Below are 25,511 nucleotides of genomic sequence, written 5' to 3' on the forward strand. Positions count from 1 at the left end.
TCTCAACATCCCACTAGACTCCCAATAACCAGGTTAATTCAACAAGAGGACCCATGTACTCCAAAAGTTCAATGTTTTACGGCAGATCCTACCCGTGACATTATTTCCATTAATTAGCGAAATCAGTCAAAAACATCACGTTTCCTGCCTTACATTCTATCAAGCTTTAAACCCCATTTTTATTCACTACAACGTTTAAACATTATTTTTTTATTCACTACAATGGTTAGAATAATGTAATTCCATTGGTTCGTTGGAAGATGTTTATTGAAGTTAAATGACATACTTACCAATGGCAGGATAGGAAGCAGACATACAAGGTGTATACCTATGTTTCAGGTTTATAAAATATGTTGCAAGTAATTGAAATAAACCGAAGAAAAAGTGTATAAGTACAAATAATAATATTTATGTGATAGTCTGACAGTAATTATTGTGGAAATAATAATACAATTGTCGCGAACATGCGAACCGGCTAATAGTTGCCAGCGTCATGGAGTAGATGGCGCTCGCAGTCATGTTTAAGTTAAATAACCGCTTCTAGGTTATTGTGATTTTTTAGGAAAAGACAAGAGGGTAGACGCCGAACGATAGTAAGAAAGGGAGGTTAATGTGCGAACAGATCGACGGAGGGAGAATTTTGCTTTGGGGATCAATTCAACGGCTTTCTTATGGTGTTATTAGATTAATGATGTGCCTCAAGTAAATTGTGACTAACGTATATCAGTATTCAGAGTGAACAGTGATCCGAGGGAATTGTTGATGGCTAATATGAACTTATAGTAAACTTAGTGTGAGGAATGGGGTCGCTATAAGGGGAGGTTTGGAGGCGACTATGAGGTTCAAGAAACCAGGTGGATAATCAGGTGAAACTTATTTTATATGCAGGTAATAAAGTAGGACACCAGCACTGAGTGAATCGTCATCTCACTAACGTCCAGGCCTCATATAGGTATGTAGTATGATTACATATTGCTAACCAGTATCAGTAAAGGCATCATCTCATTCGATACCCATACAACCATTTCCAGTCGCCGTTACGACGCGGTGTTGACACATCTTGTGTCGACACCGTCTGTTTCGGTCACAATTCCAGTCGCAGAGTCGTCGCCGTGTCGACACAGTTACCAGAAATGGGGAAGGGTCGACACATGACACAAAGTGACATAAAGTGTGGTCGCCGTGTGCACACATTGTTTCGGGTTTGCGACTACTTTATGCCAAAATCATTCGTTCATTCGTTCATTTTGTTCCTGTCAAATGGAAACTGTCAGATGGAAAAATATTTCAATAAAAATAAGTAACATTAATACGCCATCTCTAAAACGGATTACAAGACGTAATTATATATTGTTTGCATTTATATTACAATAGGACTTAAATTATTATGGGGAATTAAACTGCTCGAGTGATTTGATAAACTAAGTGTAATATAATCAACGCGCCACCACATTGTTTTAGTTTAGCCGGAAATGAAATTGTTTACTTCTCAGTACCTGTGTTCATAACTATATTATTTGAAGCATTTTTAGTACTTCGATGCGTATACTATACTTAAATAACAGAAATAACGCTTTACATACTACGAAACTTGTTAATTATGATGTATAAATATGGTTTAAGGCTGAGAAATATTGCAGTCACAAAGTAGTTGCAATGTTTCGACTTTGTGTCGACTCTGTGTTGACACATGACACGCGCTGTCAAAAGTAATAACAAAGTTACTGGTATGTTACTGGATTTGCAAAATGGCTCCTTGTGTTGATTTGTTTTCAGATATTCTCAAAGTGTAAAAATGCCGTGGTCAGAGATGGGCATTAATCGATTAACTGTTTATTCGACTAATTAATGGAATAAAAAAAGTTAATTCTTAAATTTTATTGGGCGATTAGTTTAGTCGACCTAACATAGATTGAAATTGAATTAATCTGAATATTAATCGAATAAATTATCGATTAAATCTCGATTGAAAGTTGACAGGGGGCCATTTTTGTACGTAAAAATAATAGAAATGTCTTGCATGCAGATGGTAGCAAAACACTTTGTCATAAAAGTCGAGATGGGTGTCGATATATAGGTTTTAGGGAGTGCCGATTTCGAAAATAATGACCATTTTGGAATCCGAAATGGCGGCCATGCACTGTGTCATAAAAGTCGTCATGGATGTCGTGTTATAGGTTTTAGGGGGCCCCGATTTAGAAAATGATGACCATTTTGAAATCCAAAATGGCGGCCATGCACTATGTCATAAAAGTCGTCATGGGTGTCGTTTTATAGGTTTTGGGGGGCGCAGATTTAGAAAATGATAACCATTTTGGATTCCAAAATGGCGGCCATGCACTATGTCATAAAAGTCGTCATGGGTGTCGTTTTATAGATTTTAGGGGGCGCAGATTTCGAAAATGATGACCATTTTGGATTCCAAGATGGCGGCCATGCACTATGTCATAAAAGTCGTCATGTATGTCGTTTTATAGGTTTTAGGGGGCCCCGCTTTCGAAAATGATGACCATTTTGGAATCCAAAATGGCGGCCATGCACTATGTCATAAAAGTCGTCATGGGTGTCAGTATCGCGTGCGCGCTCATTAGTGACGCACGGTTTCTGTTGTTACCGGCGCATATGAGAGTGTCGTAAACATGTCGAAGTCGGTGCAGTGTAATTCGTGCCGAATAGTGATAAACGAAATGTTGTGTTATATACAGAACAAACTGTCTGTAATGGGCGAGGAATCAATTGTGCGGTTGTGTACATCGGCGTTTACCAGTGATGAAATTCAAACGTCAAAATCGTTACTGTTCGAATCGCTGCCTACAAATAAGCGAAAAATACAGCGAAAAGGCGATGGCAAAGGTCAACGGGACATTAACGACATTGTACAATTAATGAAGACTACAGATCCTGATATGATACCTATATTTGTGGCAAGAGAATTGGAAAAATTGCCGCCAGTGACCTTTGACCATTTGGATTGTACGAAACTACTAAAAGATTTGGTGCGGCTTCAAGCTGATATTGACACGGTCAAATCGAACTACGCCACACTAAACGATCTTGAGGTATTAAAGAGTGAATTGTTACCAATGAATAGAGGATCTCCTCCGGCGCGTCTGTCCGTATGTAAGGTAAACAATAGGCGCGGAGCCTGGTGTATGGATAGCGGCCCAGTCGGATTATCTCATAGTTCTCATATTCAGGAAACGAGTGAGAGGGTTAGTGAAACACCAGTAAAAGAGCATACCCTGTTTCCTTTTCAATCCGACGAAAATCAGAAAGGTACATCTATCGAATTAGCGAGTGATCAATCTACCTCACAATGCGTAGCGGGCGATAAAACTACCGCGTTACCTATGCCGGCCGGCGCGGGCGCGTTGAGCGATATGAGTCATTCGGGCGAACAGCTGTTTGAACTTGAACCCGCTAGTACATCGATGGGTAAAATAAGTAGCGAATGTGCTGACCAAAGAATATAATACTCACTAGGAGAAGAACGGTAACTCCATACAAAAAAATGTCCCCAACCGTTTATACGTTTATACTAGTGGCGTCGTCTTTGTGTACCAATGGAACTAAAGTTGACAACCGGTTTAGCCTGGCGGGTATTGGTAGGTAGTAATTCTGTTGATAAACATATTTGTTATCTTCATATCACGAAATATATGCAAGATGCAAATATTACCCCTTGTTTGTGGTATTATCAATTGATTTAAATAAAAGGCATGTTTATGTTTATAACATTATATATATTATTTATTAAAAAATGTTTTACATATAAAAATATACACTGAAAACTGGCAACTGGCAACTTAATAAAAAAATAGACATTAATAAAGCGCATTCACAAAGTTTTCAGTACCTTTTATACAAATAACATTAGGCATGCCTACCTATTACACTTTACACACAGATACACTACACTTTACATACGGCATTTTACACAGATTTCCAACTTGTATTCATACATTTCTTCACGGTTAATTAATACGCTTTCCAGATGCGTTATGACTCGGTTCCTTCTGAACCCACTAAAGTTGTAAATTTCACTCTGGCTGCTTCAACAGCCGTTGCTCCGCATTTAGCACATTTTCTATGTGCATTGCTGTAATCCATGTAGGTACAGACTTACAGTCTTAAGTGGTACGTAGCGGTACACGTTGTATGTATTATTTAAAGAGTTAATAAATAAAATTTTCGTTATGAACTTTAACCACAGCAGTTGGACAGAGTCATTGACAAATATATTTTTTATTATGGTGGGTAGACGTACCTACCCTCCATATATTTTATGAACATTGATAAAGACAGTTGGAAGCAAATATTCATTATAAAACTTAATCGCATGTAATTAAGTTTTAAGCGTTTTAAGTCCCGTTTTATGATTAATATTGTATAAAATTCGTGATAATTTAAATAAGAGTTGGGAGCAATGTTGCTGTAGAAAAATGTTTTTATTTTTATTACTCGCAACTTTTTCCCGGAGGCCAACGCACACATAGAAGATTAAGGCGCACACATGCGCAATTATTTGGGGACATAACTTTCTTAGGAAGTGAACAGGCCTTGGTGCTGACAGACAGTGCGCCTTGCAACTTACGGAACAAAATAGACAAAATGATATTAAGATGGACGATGACGGTTTTGAAACGGTAACGTATAAGAAGAAGAAATCTAACTATCGCTATAGAGGTCAATTAGGCGTGGCAAACGACTCTAATACGAAATTTAAGGCTGCGGATCGTAAGACTCCGGTTTTTATATCTAATGTGCATAAAGACACACAGGAAAAAGACATTATCGAATACATTATGGACAAAACGAAGGAAAAGGTATTTTTAGAGAAGATCGACATAAAAAGAGATACAGGTCACAAAGCTTACAAGTTTTTTGTTAGTCCGAATAAATTATCTCTATTCCTGGATAAAAATATATGGCCGCAAGGTATTATTTTTCGTAAGTTCGTGCATTTTCATTATAAACACGCGATCGGAACAAGAACTGAGAACGGCAAGCATGATAATAGGCTCCCTTTGGTGTAGCCGCGATGTTATTATAAATGGATAGAACGATATATAGATTTGCTAGCTTTAATTGCAAAAACGTGAAGCGCTCCATAGATACTGTTAAGGAGTTGTGCCGAACCTGCCATATTGTCGCTTTGCAAGAAACTTGGCTAACTCCTGAAGATACTGTATTCTTGAATACAATTGACGAGGACTACTGCGCAACTGGTACGTCTGCCATGAATACCGGCGAGGGCATGCTGGTCGGTCGTCCGTACGGCGGGGTTGGCCTCTTATATCGTAAATCGGCGTTTAAAAATGTTTCTGTTGTGCAGTGCGAGAATTCTCGTTTGTGCGCGATCAAAATTATGACAAATGACAATCAACCGTTATTAGTGGTCAGTGTATACATGCCTACGGACTGCAGAGACAACTTGGGCGAATTCACGGACTGCTTGGGAGCGGTGAGTGCGATAATTGATGAGTGTGGGATTGAATCAGTATACATAATGGGCGATTTTAACGCTCATCCGCACGAACGTTTTTATAGTGAGATGATCAACCATTGCAACGAACAAAAATGGTGCTGTGTGGACGTAGATAAGTTGGGGATTACGTCAGATACCTACACTTTTTTTAGTGATGCACATCTATGTAGAAGATGGTTGGATCATTTTGTACTGTCGCAGTCGGCGGTGACTTCCGTTCGCAATGTTTATGTAGATAACAATTGTGTTACGTGGTCGGACCATTTTCCTATATTTTTAGAATGTGACCTTAATGTTATAGTCTCTAAAACAACAAGACAGGTTCATGTAGATAAAAATGTATTATGGGGGGTGAGAACAGCGGAACAAGTTGTTATTTATCGCGACGAATGTCATCGAAGGCTGCGTTTAGTTAATTTTCCAATAGAATTAGAGTCCTGTGCCGATAGGTATTGTCAGGAACAAGGACATAAAAAAGTTTTGGACCGGCTATATGAGCAAATCGTTGGTGCGCTTAAGAGTGCAGCGACTGTCGGTCGGGGAGATGGGAAACCGAGGGCTAAGAAACGGATTGTAGGTTGGAACAAACATGTTAGTGCCGCTCACCGGGTGGCTAAACAAAGGTTTTATGATTGGATAATGGCTGGAAAGCCTGAAAGTGGTATTATTTTTAATGAGATGCGTGAGAGTCGCAAGGTCTTTAAATCGCGCTTAAAATGGTGCCAAGATCATGAAGATCAAATAAAGATGGACATTATTACCTCTCATCATTCAAAGAAGGATTTCCGCTCCTTTTGGAAGGCCACTAATAAATTGAAACCTTTGAGTGGTCACCCGGCTAGCGTTGAGGGCATTAGCGATCTAAAAGACATTGCTAACCTCTTTAAGGACCATTTCATTATAAAATCGACTTTAGGCCCAACGAAGTTGGGGGGGCTGGATAGTGAGACCGAGATTGAGAGTGTGGGTCCTAGCCTTACTGCCAAGGACATTGCCAAAATTATAAAATCAATGTCCGGAGGTAAATCCCCGGGATACGACGGTCTCTCTATTGAGCACCTCCAACATGCAGGTCCCCACTTACCGAGAGTGTTGGCAATGTTTTATACCTTGTGTATTAGGCATTCTTATCTGCCAGTTAACCTGATGCGGACGATCGTCGTACCTATTGTCAAAAACAGGACGGGAGACCTGGCAGAAAGGAGTAACTACAGACCCATTTCGTTGGCAACAGTCACGGCCAAAATACTTGATAGTGTGCTTAATTCACAGTTAAATAACCATGTTAAACTGCATGATAACCAACTAGGTTTTCGACCACAGTTATCTACAGAGTCTGCGATTCTGTGTCTTAAGCACACTGTCAGGTATTATGCCAAAAGTAAAACACCAGTGGTAGCCTGTTTCCTCGATCTGTCTAAGGCTTTTGACCTGGTTTCCTATGACATACTGTGGAAGAAGCTGGAAAATACCAGTTTACCGCAGGAAACCATTCGAATATTTAAGTATTGGTATGGAAACCAGGTCAACAGCGTTAGATGGTCAGACGTGCTATCTGATGAGTACAGGTTGGAGTGCGGGGTGAGACAGGGGGGGTTGACCTCACCTACGCTCTTTAACCTGTATGTTAACGGACTAATCGAGGCGCTCAGTAGAACCCATGTCGGCTGTCATGTGGATGGAGTTTGTGTCAACAACATAAGTTATGCAGACGACATGGTGCTGCTGAGCGCGTCGGTGTGTGGGCTGCGCAAGTTGTTAAAAATCTGCGAAACGTATGTCTCAGATCATGGACTTAAATATAACGCAACCAAGAGCCAGTTCATGGTGTTTGAGTGCGGTCGCAAGAAGACAATGGAAGTTCCTGCCATTTGCCTCAATGGTACCCCTATAGATAGAGTGGACCATTTTAAGTACTTAGGCCATGTGATCGCGACCGACCTCAAAGACGACCTGGACATGGAAAGGGAACGAAGGGCCCTGTCGGTCAGGGCGAATATGATCGCCCGCAGATTTGCAAGGTGCTCTAAAGAGGTGAAGGTCACTTTGTTTCAGGCGTTTTGCACTTCCCTCTACACCTGCAATCTGTGGGCGGCGTATACGCAACGGGCATATGGGGCCCTTAGGGTCCAGTACAATAATGCGTTCCGGGTGTTGATGGGACTGCCTCGTTTCTGTAGCGCATCAGGGATGTTCGCGGCGGCGCGCGTGGATTGTTTCTATACTACCATGCGTGCACGCGCAGTATCCCTGGTGCGCCGTGTGCGTGGCAGTCCCAACAGCATCCTTCGCATGATAGCGGATAGGGTTGACTGTCCCTACTTGTTACACTGTGAGGGATTGCATTCGCCCATCAGTGTTGTTTTGTTTTAAAAAACCCTGTACCTACTAACCCCTTACTTTGTAAGCATTACTAATAAAAATTGTGTTCATGTGTTACACGTAATAAATAAATATTCATTCATTCATTCATTCATTCATTCATTCATTCATTCATTCATTCATTCATTCATTCATTCATTCATTCATTCATTCATTCATTCATTCATTCATTCATTCATTCATTCATTCATTCATTCATTCATTCATTCATTTTATAGGTTTTGGGGGGCGCAGATTTCGAAAATGATAACATTTTCAATTTAAAAATGGCGGCAATGCACTATGTCATAAAAGTCGTCATGGATATCGTTTTATAGGTTTTAGGGGGCGCAAATTTCGAAAATGATGACTATTTTGGATTCCAAGATGGCGGCCATGCACTATGTCATAAAAGTCGTCATGGATGTCGTTTTATAGGTTTTAGGGGGCGCAGATTTCGAAAATGATAACATTTCAATTTCTAAATGGCGGCAATGCACTATGTCATAAAATACGTCATGGATATCGTTTTATAGGTTTTAGGGGGCGCAGATTTCGAAAATGATGACTATTTTGGATTCCACTTTTATGACAAAATACGTAGCCGCCATCTTGGATTATAAAATGATCATCGTTTTCGAATTCTGCACTCCCTAAAACCTATAAATCGACATCCGTGACGACGCAAGTTATCTTTATTTTCAGATCTAACAAATTGCTACAGAATACAAAGGACAAAAAAGAAGCGAGGAGGTAATGAAACAAGCAAAAATACAGATGGTTCCTCGACGCAATTGGGTGATTCTTAAATTGTGTCCGGATTTTTTTTGTCATAAAAGTTTTTATTTTTCACATATTACTCTCACAAGTTCCGTGACATTTCGACCTTGTAATTTTTTAAGTAAATGTTTTTGTTTATCTATGAGGATCTCACTAGAATAGTATAATCAAGGTATGTTTATATTTGATGAATGAAATAGTAACGCAAAAAAAAAAAATATTTGTGTCTTATATTCCTGCCGAAGACTTTTATTTTACCTTTTCCTTCTACACAAGTTTGGCCAAGTAATAAGAATTTAGGGCTCTCAATTTTATTTTGACTTCTACAACAGTAAAGCTACGAGGCCATGTTTGGTATCGTTTTCGTATAAATTCGCAGTACCAAATTTAGTTAAGGTATCACATTGACACCATTCCGAAGTAAAAACATATAAACTTATTAAAATACTTTCTTTTAAACTCCTCTTCACGCTTAAATTGCTGAACAGTTTTAATTTAAATTTGGTACACATATATTTTGAGTCCCGAGACAGGATATAATAAGTTATCTCAAAAATCATCCTTTAAAGGTGTGAAATGAGGTGTAGGGGGGAATTCAGAATTGACTTCTCGAAGTTAATACTGTTTAAGTTTAGGTTTGAAGTCATGTTTTTTCATCATTTTTAACTAAATCAAAGATGTAGACCATCCCAAATTTCATATAAATCGGTTCAGCGGTTATTGATTTCCCGTACAAATTTCCACGCCACTTTTCACACCTTCAAAAGATGATTTTGGTTATAAGATCTATCCTATGTCCTGTTCCGGGACGCAAACAATTTCTATACCAAATTTCAACGAAATCGGTTCAGCGGTTAAGCGTCAAGAAGAGTTTCAAAAAAACCGGCCAAGTGCGAGTCGGACTCGCGTATTAAGGGTTCCGTACATTAAGTCCGACTCGCGCTTGACTGCACATTTCTAATAGGTTTTCCTGTCATCTATAGGTAAAGAACTATTTTGTGTATTCAGACGGACATACATACAGACGCACGAGTGATGCTATAAGGGTTCCGTTTTTTCCTTTTGAGGTACGGAACCCTAAAAAGATTTATTTTTATTTTGTGGAATGGTGTCAATGTGATATCTTAAATGGTTCAGCACCCCAGATTTATACGAAAACGATACCAAACACGCCCTAGCACCTTCACTGATATAGATATATCAAGATAAAATTGAGAGCCCTAAATAAACTTTCAAGAGCGGATATCTCAAAAACTATTCAACATATCGAAAAAATTGACTGAATAAACTTGTAACAAATTAAATTAACTTTCATTTTGTATTAGTGGCCATGTCGCTGAGATGCATAGTTTCCGAGATATAATCGAAAAACGGGAAAATGGGACCTTCAAAGCCCCCTCTCTCCCCCCCGCTCAAGGGCTACGGCCGGGGACTTTTGATATGTTCACCTCCTAACTTGTCAAACCGAGTTACGGAGTCAAAAATTGTGTTCCGAGCATTTCCCTCTACAACTTTTGGAGCATTCGTTGCCTGACCTAAGTAGCTTATTGAATTTCTTTAAAAACTTTTCTGTAAAAGGTTGACGGGTGTTGGGTGTTTATATGGTTTCGGTCGATTATTATCATTTGCATTGCCCATGATGACTTACTAGAATTACGAGCACACGAGACACTAATAGTAGTTTGACAAACCTTGGTTTTCAAGAGGTATTTTATATTGACATTTGCTGTCACAAATTTGCTGTCAGATTTAGTCGCAAACCGCACGCAAAGTGCACACAAATGTGTCGACACCTTGTTACGGAAAAGTGTAGACACGGCGACGACACTTTGTTTCGAAACAATTCTAGACACATTGTGTGGACTCTGTTACGACACATCTGACATTTAGTTACCACTTTGTGATTCTGCGACTGGAATGGTTATATGGGTAGGTTAACAAGTATGGTGAGCTTGACGACATGGTGGAGGTGCTGGGATTTTATGCACATGCACTGTAATCATCATCAAAAGTAACATATGAAAAGTCAATTTATATATGCACGTACAACTAAAGAGTTACATTTTTTGGTTTGTTCAGTTCAATTTAATGTTTTATTTCAGGTATGAAATGAAGCCCATATTTATGTAATCCTATTCTTGCAAAGGGGCGTTAAGCAGGCGAATATGTTACTGGTTCACCGGAGCACATATGCAATTAAGTGCCTACATTTTATTGAACATTCTTGCTCTTTGATATACAAGAGATTGCAAATTTCAGTAAATATATATATAGTTTATAAAAAATAGCTACCTATCTAAATACAAAAATTTCCTTGGGAAATTATATAAATACAAAATTGTTTCAAAAAATTTTACTTGGAATACAAAATACTAAAAAGCTCGCTTTAATCTTTGAAAGCAGTGTGTTAATCAATCAGTCCTATAGAGTGCAAATTTGGAGTTGATTCCTCATGTTAAGCAGTAGAATGGAATTTCAAGTGATGGTTTTGAATGATAAAAATATTTGAAAGCATATGTTATATATTTAACGTTTTACAGCCAGTATTTGTCACTGGTTGATGTGATAAAAATGTTTGTGTCACCAGGGCAGCAAAGTTTGTTTTTAACCCACGTGCCTTGAAACCCTCGCAACGCTCAGGATTCCAACATTTCTATGTTATAAGAATGAGAGAGTGGCTAAGATTGTCACATCAGAAAAGATAGCACAATATTGGTATGTTTACTATAAATTCTATCAGAGAGGAGTTTATAATCAGTTTTTAAACACTAACTTGGTAAGACTACCTTCAACAAGAGCCATGGAACTGCTTAAGTCTCAGATTTCATTACGTTGAAACCAATCATTACGTACATTTTTCATTAAACATGTCTAAAAACGTGGGTGACGGAACGGACATTCAACTCAAGTTTTAACGCCCTAAGCAGTAGAAATTTACACTTATCAGCAATAATCCTGAACTGAAATATATATATGTCATGTATCAAAGAAAAGGTGAAGAAGCCCTCCAATGGCAATATTTGATAAAAGTAACTAGATTTTATCTCAAAGTTGTGAATAATCTTATTGTTTTCTTAAATATCATATGATTGGTACCGTTACCGTACCTGCTCATGCCTAACAAGTTTAAGTTGAACAGGAGGTTTATATATAATCTATATTTGGGTGTATGTTATGATTATGTTCACAAGAACATGGTTTCATTTTGATGTTTATTATGTTTCATGATGTAGTTGACACGTTGCTTTACTTGTTTAGTTTTAGTTACCTGACCAATCTTTGATAAAATCATGCACTAATAAAAATTTACGACATTTTGACAAATAACAGTCTTGAACGATTCACGGTTAAGGGAAGGGTAATCACGGTCTATATAAATATATTTTGAATTAAAATTTGCTGGTCGATTTGTGAACCAGAATGGATCCTTTCAAACAGCGACTTTATCACCTGAGCTAGAAGATTCAAATTATGCAGTTGATCAACAATTTAACATTACTAATTACATCTGTTTTTAAATTGGGTTCTTAAGTGACGATTATGACCTTTTTCGTAATTTAATTCAATGTAAGACATAAATGAAATCGCATAAAACATTAGATCTGTTAAAATAATTATATGCGAATTTTTTTGGCATCCGCCTTTGCAATTTTGTTTGTAACGTTGCATGAGTTAAGATCTTAATATTAAAATAATAAGAATCATAATCTCACATTCATTGTTCTGTGTGGCCGAATAGTTTTAGTACCAAATTGAAAGTTTATTTTTAATGCGGGTAGTTGATATTACTTATGGCTTACCAACCGTTGTTGCTTACAAACCAGTTTAGGTCTGACCTCCGATTTTGTATATATTCTATTACATCGGTATTTAGTTAAATTGGTGGTAAACAATATTTTGTGATTATGAAGTTCCACGCCAAGTTAATTCTTACTGGATTGCATGCTTTTCTGGAAGATGCATTGCTTGCAGAATACCCGCTTCATCACAAATTATCAGCTCAGCCATGATTAAACTAGTCGTGAGCGCAAGTGTGGTGAAATGACAACAGTTTATACTGCGTATCTTTTCATGAAACGAATGTATCATGTTTAACGTATTAGCCTTATATTTATATGATCAATATTTTTACAACAACACAATATTCTTTATTGCTCACCAATATGTAAAGGAACTTAACACATATCACTTATACTATGGTGCACAACGGGCGGTCTTATCGCTAAAAAATTGATATCTTCCAGACAAACAAACCAGGCTATTATAATGGTATGTTTTGTGGATCCATATTTTCACTGGGCTTTAATCAGAACCATTGAGTTTAATTAAAAACTCGAATTTAACACTCACCTCGTTTGAAGGACTAGAACCACTCATATCATAAGACATGTTAATATGGAATTTCTTGCCTCATCGTTGTTTGTTGTTACAATCGTAAGAAATTGTAACGGATTGGTTTCTTGGAAGTCGGTACAATTTAGTTGTAATGTGCCTGAATGAAAATGCAGGAGGCACTTGAAATCAGATTACAATTTGACGTCATATGTACAATGTAGGTACATACTACTTGTGACGATTACACAATAAACAGTACGACGCAACTACCCGCTAGCTTCACTCCGTGGAGAAGTGTCATGGCGAGAGGGTGGCTGGCGGAGTGCACAAGTGATAACAGTTGTTTCATTTGATCACCCAGTACACAACGGAGCCTGGACGTCACAGATGGCGACGAGGGTAAAATATTACAAAAAAATACGGAAAGGAAAGGTAACGGTGGCGGAAAAAAAAAAACAAATCTAAGGTATGGAAATCCTAACCTAATAGCTACCGTATTTGTCCATTTCCTCCCGAGCTGCCGATTGTATTCAGGTAATACAAAATTTTGGGCGAGGTGATATTCTGTGTAAAGAGTGACGTACGGTTGTACATAATACGAAAATATTAAAACTGCAACGATTTTGTTAGGCGGTACTTACGTGAGTAGGTTATGAAATTCCAAACTCACGTAAGAGGAGTATTAAAGAAACTAATGCAGAATTTAAATATTACTGTAAAAACGTAGATCTAGTACCTATACCTAATTTTATAGTTTTGTTTACAATCAATGTTAATAAAAACAATTATGTATATGCACAGTTGATTTTGTCGACTGTTTACATAAGAACAGTGGTTAACTTTACAACTATTATTGAGTAAATAATTGATGGTACGTAGCTCGGGAGGAATGTTTACTAAGCAAAGAAGAAATATACGCGTGCTTATTACACTAACTCTTTGACAATGGCTACTGTGCGTGAGCCTGGTTACCAAATGTAAATCCAAAAGTGTAATCAATGCAAGATAGATCAATAATTGGGGTCACTACAAAAAATAATGTACTCATGTTACATTATTCCTATGATGTGGCACCGACGTATTAGCCATGAATTTTTCCATGAAATGACAGAAACGAATATGCCGATGGTTTGCGTGTTACAAATACAGATGGTACATGGTTTATTTTCTGACTCAAAATCGTATATTAGAATTCATATGATATAAAGGGTAAATAATCAAACTACCTGCGCGGAAATCATGATTATTATGAGTTGTGTATTTACCGTTCATACTTAAAATATACCGACCTACTTAGTCGTGTAATTAAATACTAAGATATTTTTACATGAGGGAACGTATAGAGAAACCTGCATATCAAGTCGGTTTAGTTGTATACATTTTATGGACCTTATGTCCTAAAAGAATTATTGTTCGGTTAAAATAACCAGTTATAATCAATTGAAATGCTATTTATAGCACGATATGGGTATGAATCGATGTTAACTTGGTGTCGATTTAACATGTATTTATATATACATAGGTATGTGCTGTTTATGATAATAAACAATGCTAGCAAGTAACGGACCAGTTAAATTATCAAGAACCTTTACGATGTCAAGTGAGTCAAGAACTATAGATAGCGTACTTCTAAGTACGATGTACTGATGAATGCCAAGGGCTTTGTTATTGTTTTACTGTAGGAGTAGACACGTAAACTCAGCATCAAATGAATTGAGTAGTAAGTCGGAGTCGGACTAACAAGAAAAATAAATTGCAAGAAGTAAACTGTACATCACATCTATGCTGCAGTTGGTATAAGAAATAATTAGTAGGTTGAAACTTTCAACCGGTACTAGCAAAACAAATAATTAGTAGGTTGAAATGTTCAACTGGTACTAGCAAAACAAATAATTAGTAGGTTGAAACTTTCAACCGGTACTAGCAAAACAAATAATTAGTAGGTTGAAACTTTCAACCGGTACTAGCAAAACAAATAATTAGTAGGTTGAAACTTTCAACCGGTACTAGCAAAACAAATAATTAGTGGGTTGAAACTTTCAACCGGTACTAGCAAAACAAATAATTAGTAGGTTGAAACTTTCAACAGGTACTAGCAAAACAAATAATTAGTAGGTTGAAACTTTCAACCGGTACTAGCAAAACAAATAATTAGTAGGTTGAAACTTTCAACCGGTACTAGCAAAACAAATAATTAGTAGGTGGAAATGTTCAACTGGTACTAGCAAAACAAATAATTAGTAGGTTGAAACTTTCAACTGGTACTAGCAAAACAAATAGTTAGTAGGTTGAAACTTTCAACCGGTACTAGCAAAACTAATAATTAGTAGGTTGAAACTTTCAACCGGTACTAGCAAAACAAATAATTAGTAGGTTGAAATGTTCAACCGGTACTAGCAAAACAAATAATTAGTAGGTTGAAACTTTCAACAGGTACTAGCAAAACAAATAATTAGTAGGTTGAAACTTTCAACCGGTACTAGCAAAACAAATAATTAGTAGGTTGAAACTTTCAACCGGTACTAGCAAAACAAATAATTAGTAGGTTGAAATGTTCAACTGGTACTAGCAAAACAAATAATTAGTAGGTTGAAACTTTCAACTGGTACTAGCAAAACAAATAGTTAGTAGGTTGAAACTTTCAACTGGTACTAGCAAAACAAATAGTTAGTAGGTTGAAACTTTCAACCGGTACTAGCAAAACTAATAGTTAGTAGGTTAGAACTTTCAACCGGTACTAGCAAAACAAATAATTAGTAGGTTGAAATGTTCAACCGGTACTAGCAAAACAAATAATAAGTAGGTTGAAATGTTCAACTGGTACTTGCAAAACAAATAATTAGTAGGTTGATTGTTCAACTGGTACTAGCAAAACAAATAATTAGTAGGTTGTTTGTTCAACTGTTGCTAGAAAAACAAATAATTAGTAGGTTGGAACTTTCAACTGGTACTAGCAAAACAAATGATTAGTGGGTTGGAACTTTCAACTGGTACTAGCAAAACAAATAATTAGTAGGTTGGAACTTTCAACTGGTACTAGCAAAATAAATAAGTAGTGGGTTGAATGTTCAACTGGTACTAACAAACCAAAAGAGTCAAACGTACCTAGTAACTAGTCTAGTAGACGCGATAGTGGTGGTTGGTACTAACGATAGGACCTTTTGTTATAGGTCGTCCAAATTAGTACAACATAGTACTTAAAAGTAAACTGACGCGATATAGTGTTGGTTGGTACTAACGATAGTATCTTGTTTTAGGTCATTCAAAATGTCCTAGATACCACCATTAGACGGATTATTTAGCCCACCAAAACTTAATAGGGAGGCAAAATAGTCATAAACTGACATTATGTTAGTATAGAGTGACGTCCTATTATGTAATGTATTTACTGAATTCGAAATTATATAATAAGCAGTTTAGTGCCTCAGCCTACTGTTCCAGTTAACTAAAGGCGTAGGTATAGATGGATGGCCTCGGGAATAGGCATATCTACTAATGTAGATTCAGAGTAGATTTCAATTATAAAAAGAAAAAAAAACGCCAGTTGGAAACATTGTCTGTAAAGTATTACAATTTAACCTTCTTCTAACCTATACCCGTATCATAAATTAACTGCATTTTGCAGATGTTCGTATGGGTAAGAACCGAATGTATCAGCTTAAATAAAAACGGACAAAGTATATATAAAAATATATTATACGACGACTTAGACGGTATTCCGGTTAAAGATTGTTGTAGCAATCCTGTTGGAACAGTTAGAAGACAGGTTAAATTATAGTTTAAGAGAAACAAGCAGGTGACCAGGATAAGAGTAATAATGCATTCTGCGTAAGTAGCCGTGTAAATTGTGGAACACAGAGGCATGCCTAAACTGCCCAAATAAAACCTATAAATAGATGAGGATATACAATTCTTCAAAATCGTATATGACCCAGATTTCATATAATAAATCCCAATTCCAATCTATTTTAGAGCCGGAATACATGATTCTATAGAATAATAATCAGAGCAAAGCTCAATTACAAACCCAAGTACACAGCAACAGGTACGTAAATAGACGCTGGGCCTACATCATGTCATGTAGTACCTAAAGTCAATGCTGTAAAAACTGAAGTGGCGATGCGGGGAGCCTTACACGGTGAGGAAGCACTGCTTACTTAACTAAACTACGAAACTATACCCAAGGCAACCATGACTAAGGTACTAACAGAAAAAACTCTAGTGACCAGCAGTTAACCTAATGTCTTGTAAATAGACATACGACTTTTGTCGGTTAACAGTGTAGATGACGAAGTCCCTTTTTAACTACCTAGGTAGTAGGTACACCTACTCAGATGAAGATGAGTGATGTGTGTGATGTGATGACTAATTATAATTAAGTGTAATTAAAAAGGCACTTTACCGGAAAATATATTTCCTTATTTCAGTCACATGCATAAACTTACAATAATTAAGGATGCCAAAACTCTTAGGTATGCGGTTGAGACAATACATACATTAGAAATTATACATTGTCTCAGAACCGATACATTAAATCAAAACAGAAACAAATAACTAAATACTGTGTGTAGGTACCTACACATTATAAAATAAAAACAATAAGTATTCGAATTAACCGTGATTTTGATCGCTCTCAATGACAGTTTGCCTGATGTTTAATTTGTTGAGGCTAACTAATTAAGTAAAACTAGTAGATTAAAGTTGTAGCTTGAACCACTTTATTGATCTACCCAAGAGTACACATTTATTGTACTAATTGAGCACTAAGACTCAAAAGACCAAAAGCCTAGGTCTTATCATTTAGAAACGTTAAACGTAACGATAAAATGGTAAAGTACCTAAACATTCGAACTGTACTCTGGTGTACTCAGTATTTCATGGGATCATGGTTAGAATAATGTAATTCCATTGGTTCGTTGGAAGATGTTTATTGAAGTTAAATGACATACTTACCAATGGCAGGATAGGAAGCAGACATACAAGGTGTATACCTATGTTTCAGGTTTATAAAATATGTTGCAAGTAATTGAAATAAACCGAAGAAAAAGTGTATAAGTACAAATAATAATATTTATGTGATAGTCTGACAGTAATTATTGTGGAAATAATAATACAATACTTACTGGTCACAATTCAATTGAAAAATCAGCTTTCAATTAGTAAGGTGTTACGTTATTTTCATAACATAAATTGTAATTATGATTCTTCGCATAAGTAAGTTGCTAGAATAATATTACATTCGATATTATATTTGCTGTGTTACTTTTTGAGCAATAAAATGTTTGAAATACCTAAATATTTGGATTAATTGATGTCAAGATTATATTATTCAAGTATTATAATTAAAGAACGATAATTAGATATGTATGCAATGCAATTAATAATAATAATGGTTAAATAGGCAGGTAAATCTTAGTAGGTACCTAACAAATTAATAATATATAAATATATTTATATAGATTATTGTCTGCTTAACCTATTCACAAGTAAAATCATACTTGACGTGGTACCTCTACAACGAATGTAACATTCCTACTTTATTTGACCTTGGATTATCTACAAGTATTTTAAATTGCATTATATATATTAACATCATACAAGACAAGTAAAACTGAGTCAATCAGTTATTGCCAATAAGTAACTAATGTCCAAGACGCTTGGCAAGCTTACAATGTTATTGTACCTAAATCATGAAATAGGTATTAATTAGTAAAATATTATATTGTATGCTAATGGAAATACCTGGAAATGTGTAAGCATCAAAAGGAAAATGTAGTAATTAAGGCGTTTAAAGTAAATCTTTGAGTTATAAGCAATTGAACAAAAAACTCAAAACTGCAAATAGGAGAAGGAGAGGGACTGACACCTAAGAAGAAATTGTAAAAGTAAAATAATAGTTTTACAGATTTAAAGGCTTGCTAGTGTTGGAAAATATTTATTATTTCACTGTTGTAAAATGAATACATCCACACTTCGCCGAGTTTCTTACGCCGGTTCTTCTCGGGTCTGAGGTTAACCTTTCCGAACCGGTGGTAGTATACCTAGATTGGAAAAATAAATTAACCTAGCGAGTATAAGATAATACGATAAACTGAACTATTGTTGCATGATAAATATATAAAGTAAAATAAATAAATCGTTATAAAAAGGGAGAGATGTGACGATTACACAATAAACAGTACGACGCAACTACCCGCTAGCTTCACTCCGTGGAGAAGTGTCATGGCGAGAGGGTGGCTGGCGGAGTGCACAAGTGATAACAGTTGTTTCATTTGATCACCCAGTACACAACGGAGCCTGGACGTCACACTACTCAAACTCAAAGGACCAGGAACATCATTGGAACTCAATCAGAATCACTCAGCCATTCCAATGGTACCAGCAAACGGCCAAAAATGGGGCTCGCTAGATTTAACAATAGTAACACAATACTCAATTGGCATGCATGATATTTCTGTTCTGAAAGAATAAACGGGTAAAAATGATTGTAAACGAATAAAAAACTACCGAATTAATTTAAACAATATTCACTTACTCTATGGATTGCGTTTAATCAGCGTTACATTAAGGTTCCAAAGACTTGTCTGTTGATGTAATAAAGCGTAGTATCTCAATTTATTCCCAATTACCATTTCAATATAGATTGTTATCAGAGAATCAGTAAATATCAACTTGGATATGTAAAGGACAAAGGCAAAACTGTTTAGTATAAGCCACCACTAATATGTTTGCACTGAAGCAATACCCTAAGGTATAATGACTTCCTATTATTACTGAACCATTGATTCTTAGTATGGAAAGTCCATAGATTAGTGATTAGAGAAAGATGAACTAAACTTCTGAATTGTGTATGTATGTACATACGATGACCCAAACCTAAAGTGTTAAAAATGCTAAAAGAAGTTATTATTGAGAAGACTCCCAGTGAAAGTCATACTGATTGAATGGGCTAGTGGTTTCTATATTATCTGCTAACTGATTTAGATACTTCTAAGTACATAGTACATACTTTACTTTTTTCGAACAGAAATGGATAAGGGAGTGGTAGATAATTTAAAGAATAGCCATTAGCCATGCATAACTAATTTGATTTTGTTAAATGAATTGGAATCAAGCAACACATATTAATTGATATCGCCTACCCAATCGAGATACTAAATACTAAAGTATACGAACCTACATATTCATAATAATTATAGAGACGGTAGTAAGACCATGGTGGATAGGTTTCTGAATAAGAGAAATTCTCAAGTAAGTATTCGGTTATTTAAATAAATGTGATAACGTATTTTTAACTATGATAGTAGTCATTATACCCCTCTGTGCAAGTAGTTCTGAAATTAAATAATGGCATAATGACAAAGACACAAGAGCAATTTGTTACAGAGTATATTACCTATGTCTAGGTAACGAAAAGGAATAGTAGGTATTCGCTGCGTGCAAGGCAAGTGGTGGGGGGAGCCAAAACAAACTCAGCGCTTGATGTGGCTAAATATGACAAGTTAGTAAGCAGTGTTTCTGTCAATTCACATACTTTTCAGTTATTTTGTTCACGTTTCTTTTTACCTTAAAAATCATATTTACAATAAAAATGGGCCACGATAGATGTTGTGTGGTAAACTGTAATAATACTAGATGGTCTAGACGAAACATTAATAATAATTAACATTTTTTTTAATTTTCAACACTATTCCAGGCTCAACAGCGTATCGGCTAAATATTTTATCTCGTCTGTCAACACAGATTTTGCTTAGATGTTAATGAAATAGTATGGATAATACAGTGTGTACCAACATTAGTAGTTCATTCATTAGTAGTTTGTAATATTATGTAGTTATAATGCCTGTTATTGAAAACTCGGTAAAAGCATACCTTTGGCACGTAGAGTTGTCTGTCGTCTATCACAACAGACATTGTGATGCGAGTGAACATTATTTTTAACATAAAATGTGTTGATTTAAACCTGTGAAGAAGGAAGGAAAGGGTGATAGGTAACTTCAATTAAGTATTAAACTTTTTATGTTATAGTAAAAGGAAGAGATCAATCATGAGCCAAATAATTATTGGTATATGATCGTGGCCTCAACTGTTAGCTTGATTATCAGATTTAATCAGAATATTGAGATAAAATGCAGGCTGGAGGCTGGAGCTACACAAGAATCAGAATCACAATTAGAATCAGATGTCATATAATGAAGTTCCATATGTATCTTTCTTCATTAATTTTAATATTGCTGTGAAATATCGTAGTGTTAAGGACATGGTATTTGTTTTATGTACGACTACTACAAGAGCAATAGTCACAAGACAGAGTTATCAGTTTTATTCGTGGCCCTATCCTCTTGGGTCACAGTGGACAGTTGGACACCTGTCCTGTGTGGTTCTTCACCAGTGCTCACCATCTGCAGTATCTAGATATGCTAGCCTGTAATGTGGCTTTGTCTTTGATATTTATTCTGTTCGCCCACCGTGTGGCCATACGTCCATCCCTATCCCTACGCTTCCTTGCCATGTGGCCAGTGATTATGAGCTTCTCCAGACTTTAGGATCCTCTTCCGCCTCGATAGCAGAAGAAAGTACGTGCGCGATGAGTACAAATAGTGGATAACCTCGGTTTGATGTTGAGTTAGTCGAGACTTGATGCAATTTCACCTACTGCGTTCAAGCATTCTTCGCCAGCACCACCTCTCAAATGCATCTGTCCTATGATGGGTTTCAGTTTTAATGGTCTAGGTTTGGACATGTACAGAAAGATCGAGAAAACAAGGCGTCCGCATTAGTGTGATACTGGTTGTATGTTCTCCCATATGCATACCCTGGCGAGTCGTTTCACCGCAGCTTTAGCTATCTGATCTCTTCTGACCACCCTGTGGTCGAAAACGCCATCGTCGCTTATTTAAGATCCCAAGTAAACCAACAACTTGCCTCTAGATCGTGCAATGCATTGGTACTCTTCATTTTACCAGGTAGATCGACATGTATCAACTTCGTCTTATTTCTTTTGATCCTGGGGTATGAATCTGGTCTGAATCCTGAGTATGGAGTTATGGACTCATATCTGACATGCTCAATTTTAGAAACAGAACCGCAAGGTATTTTCCACAGACACTTAATCTAATTATAGTCATGTCATTTGCAAAATGACATGACTATAATTAGATCTATGTTTCCCGCTAATAAAAATTAGTCTATGTTTCCCGCTAATAAAAATTAAAATACAAAATAATAATAAGTTAAAGTGGCTCACGGCTGGATTAAAGGTCAGTACTAGAAGAAAAAGACAGCTTAGATTTGCTTTCTACAAAAATAATACGAACGAAAATAGGAACAAATATAATGCGTATTCCAAACTATTGAAGAGATGTATCACTCATGCCCAAAAGAACGAAAATAGAAAATTCGTTCTAAGTAGTAAAAATATATGCAGGGCCTCATGGAAACTCATAAAAAATGAAGTAGAATATGGCGTTACACATCAGTATTTAGAGTGTATTAATCATAATAATGTAACTGTTACTGACCCAGCTAAAATGGCAGAGACATTTAATAATTACTTTATTGAAACTACTAATAAATTAAATTATAAAACGGAGAATACACTTGGTGGGAATAAAATTAGCAATTCTATATTTCTTAAACCTTTTTGTGGAGAAGAAATAAATAAGATCATAACCTCGCTCAAAAATACCAACGCAGAAGGATATGATGAACTGGCAACGTACGTAATTAAAAAATGTTACCTAGAACTAGTTCCTATTCTAACATATCTAATCAATCGTTCATTACAGACAGGTATTTTTCCTAATCAATTAAAAAAGTCCATTGTAATACCCATCTACAAAAAAGGAGCGAAACAGGACATTGGAAATTATCGCCCTATTACGATTATACCAATATTATCCAAAATATTCGAGAAGGCAATGTATTTGCGGCTTAGTGAGTTCTTTAACAAATTCAATGTCATTACACCGGAACAACATGGTTTCTTGAGATCTAAATCTACCACCCTTGCCGTTTTCAACTTGATACGCGAAGCAACTACTCAGTACGATAATTATCGATATACAACCGCTCTGTTCTTCGACATGTCCAAAGCGTTTGACTTCGTTGTTCATGACCTGCTCTTGTATAAACTAAAATGTTATGGTGTCAGAGGTCCTGCTTTGAAATGGCTAACATCATATTTGGATAATAGACAACAGTGTGTTGAAATTAAGAGCTTGCAAAGCACTCAGATAGCGAAAGTGCACAGATCTAATTATAAAAATAACAATTATGGAGTCCCACAAGGAAGCGTCTTAGGCCCATTGCTATTCTTAATCTATATTAATGATTTACCGATGGTTACCCCTCATAAATGTATTTTGTTTGCCGATGACATAAGTATTATTGTAACGAATAATAAGACGGAACATATAATTGATCACGAAATTAATGTAAATAATACAATAGCTGCAGTAATTACCTGGCTCCAACATAATAATATGCAAGTTAACTTATCAAAAACGAATTTTATGAATTTTAATAAATCAAACCTGACATTAAACATTAATTATAATGGACATAACCTGAATAATGCTAATCTTATTAAATTCTTGGGACTTAATGATAATGATTTAAAATGGAATAGTCACGTCGAATATGTATGTAATAAAATAAATAGATTTGTTTTTGTTTTGAATAGACTACGAACAACGACAGACGAAAAAACAACAATGGCAGCCTATCACGGCTATGTTGAATCAGTACTTAGATATGGCCTGATCGTGTGGGGGAATGGAATCGATATTGAAAATGCTTTCATATGTCAAAAAAAGTGCATTCGCGCTATATGTGGAGTATGCCCATTAACTTCTTGTAAGCCCTTATTTCCTAAATTAAATGTCCTTCCACTACCCTGCCTGTATATATTTGAAGTGTGTAAGTTTGTTAAATTAAATATAGACCTGTTTAAAACAGCCAACGAAGTATTTCTAAGAAATACTAGGAACACTAACAGGCTGGTCATAAATAAAATGCAAAGAACTGCCACTTTTAAGAAAAACTGTTATGCGATGTGTGTCAATTTATTTAATAAGCTACCGAACAATATCAGAGAATTGCCTAATAATAAATTTAAAAGAGCACTTTTTCAATGGCTGCTGTCTTCGACATTTTATTCTATTAATGAATACCTTGTTAATCAACAATTTAGTTAAATTATGTTAATTGAAGTGGTTTTGTTTGAGATACATACATGATATATTATTATTTCATATTTGACAGTATTGACATTATTTTTATTTCTATTGTTGTTCATGTTTAATTTGTAGAAAACTAGTTTAAGTAGGTTAAGTTAGGTATATATTACACTAAAATTTGCATGCTGCATAGTCAGTTAAGAAAGATGAGATTTGAAAATGTATAATTTTACAGAAACAACTTGTATATAACCTTTCTTATCGCAAATAAATGATTATGATTATTAAATGATTATGATTATTAAAACTGAGGTTATTGATAAGTTGGCTATCAACCAGTGGCGGCGCGTCAAACATATCCATAGGCAAGCCGGGGCTAATTTGGCTTACATATTTCCTTTACAACTCTGCTCAAACGTCCAAAAACAGGCAAGCCGGTGGGAATCGGCTTTTATGGACTCAGTCTCATACCAACTCAGACACCACCCTAACAGCCTTCCAATACTCATTTTGTATTCACCGATGTTAGTGAACAGTTGCACTCCTTGATCAACTTTAAAAAGATAACTCGGCGTTATCCCCATTTCGCTCATAACCCTGACATTTTACTCCAGTTAAGGAAATCAAAAGTCTTTGCGAAAGCCTTTAAAGAGTATACTGACGCCGTGCCCACTGTATTCTCTATTAATTGCCACACATTGAGTATTTGCTACTGAGAGTACTGAGTGAGTACCCTTCAATGTCTCTCATGGTTATCAAAGCTGTGAAGTGAAAATTCGTGAATAAAGGAAACTTAGTGGGTCAATTTGATAGACACAGCAGTGAAAATACCGTAGTACGGGAAGCGGGCGATTATTACACTTGAAGATCTGATCGGTTACATTAATTAAAGAATAGTCATCTAAAGTCGTAATGAATCGGTACCTCGGTAGGTACAGTTTGCTATGCTGTTTCTACGATCCTTAGCATGACTGATATATATTTAGGTACTACACGGTAACGTAAATGTAACGCAGTAAAAAAGTGCTTAGTTTATATTATTTGTGTGTAGCTCAGGTTAAATGCATTGATGGCTTTCAGACCTAATAGAGAGGCTGACACGACTGTCCCAACCTTTTTAAACTAGATTATTTCACACCAGCATCAGAAAATGATTAGAAAAATAAAAACTGCCGTAATTTTTGGCACAATATCTATTTTAATAAATCAGAATGAACTACAAGAAAAGGTGACTTGACTCGAAATAAGTGCCTGATTTGACAAGTCTGTTAAATATCCTTAGCTTAGCTTAAGAAAGTAAAAAATAATGTGGTTCTCTTGAGTTGTAGATAGGTTCTTTCTTTTACATGTTGATTTGTGATTAAATG

At 36.1% G+C, this 25,511-nt stretch overlaps 1 protein-coding gene and 1 long non-coding RNA gene across 2 annotated transcripts in view; both read left to right on the plus strand.

Moving 5' to 3' along the window:
* LOC134805609 (uncharacterized) overlaps positions 1-25,511 on the plus strand; it is a 401,522-nt gene that overhangs the window by 53,859 nt on the left and 322,152 nt on the right. The window lies entirely within an intron of this gene.
* Positions 2,574-5,036, plus strand: LOC134805608 (uncharacterized). The gene is made up of 2 exons (XM_063778878.1): positions 2,574-3,453; positions 4,558-5,036. Exons 1-2 carry the CDS (start codon positions 2,640-2,642, stop codon positions 5,034-5,036), a joined length of 1,293 nt encoding a protein of 430 aa, XP_063634948.1. The 5' UTR covers positions 2,574-2,639.

This window comes from Cydia splendana, unplaced genomic scaffold (assembly GCF_910591565.1).
Source record: "Cydia splendana unplaced genomic scaffold, ilCydSple1.2 scaffold_45_ctg1, whole genome shotgun sequence".
Lineage (NCBI taxonomy): Eukaryota > Metazoa > Arthropoda > Insecta > Lepidoptera > Tortricidae > Cydia > Cydia splendana.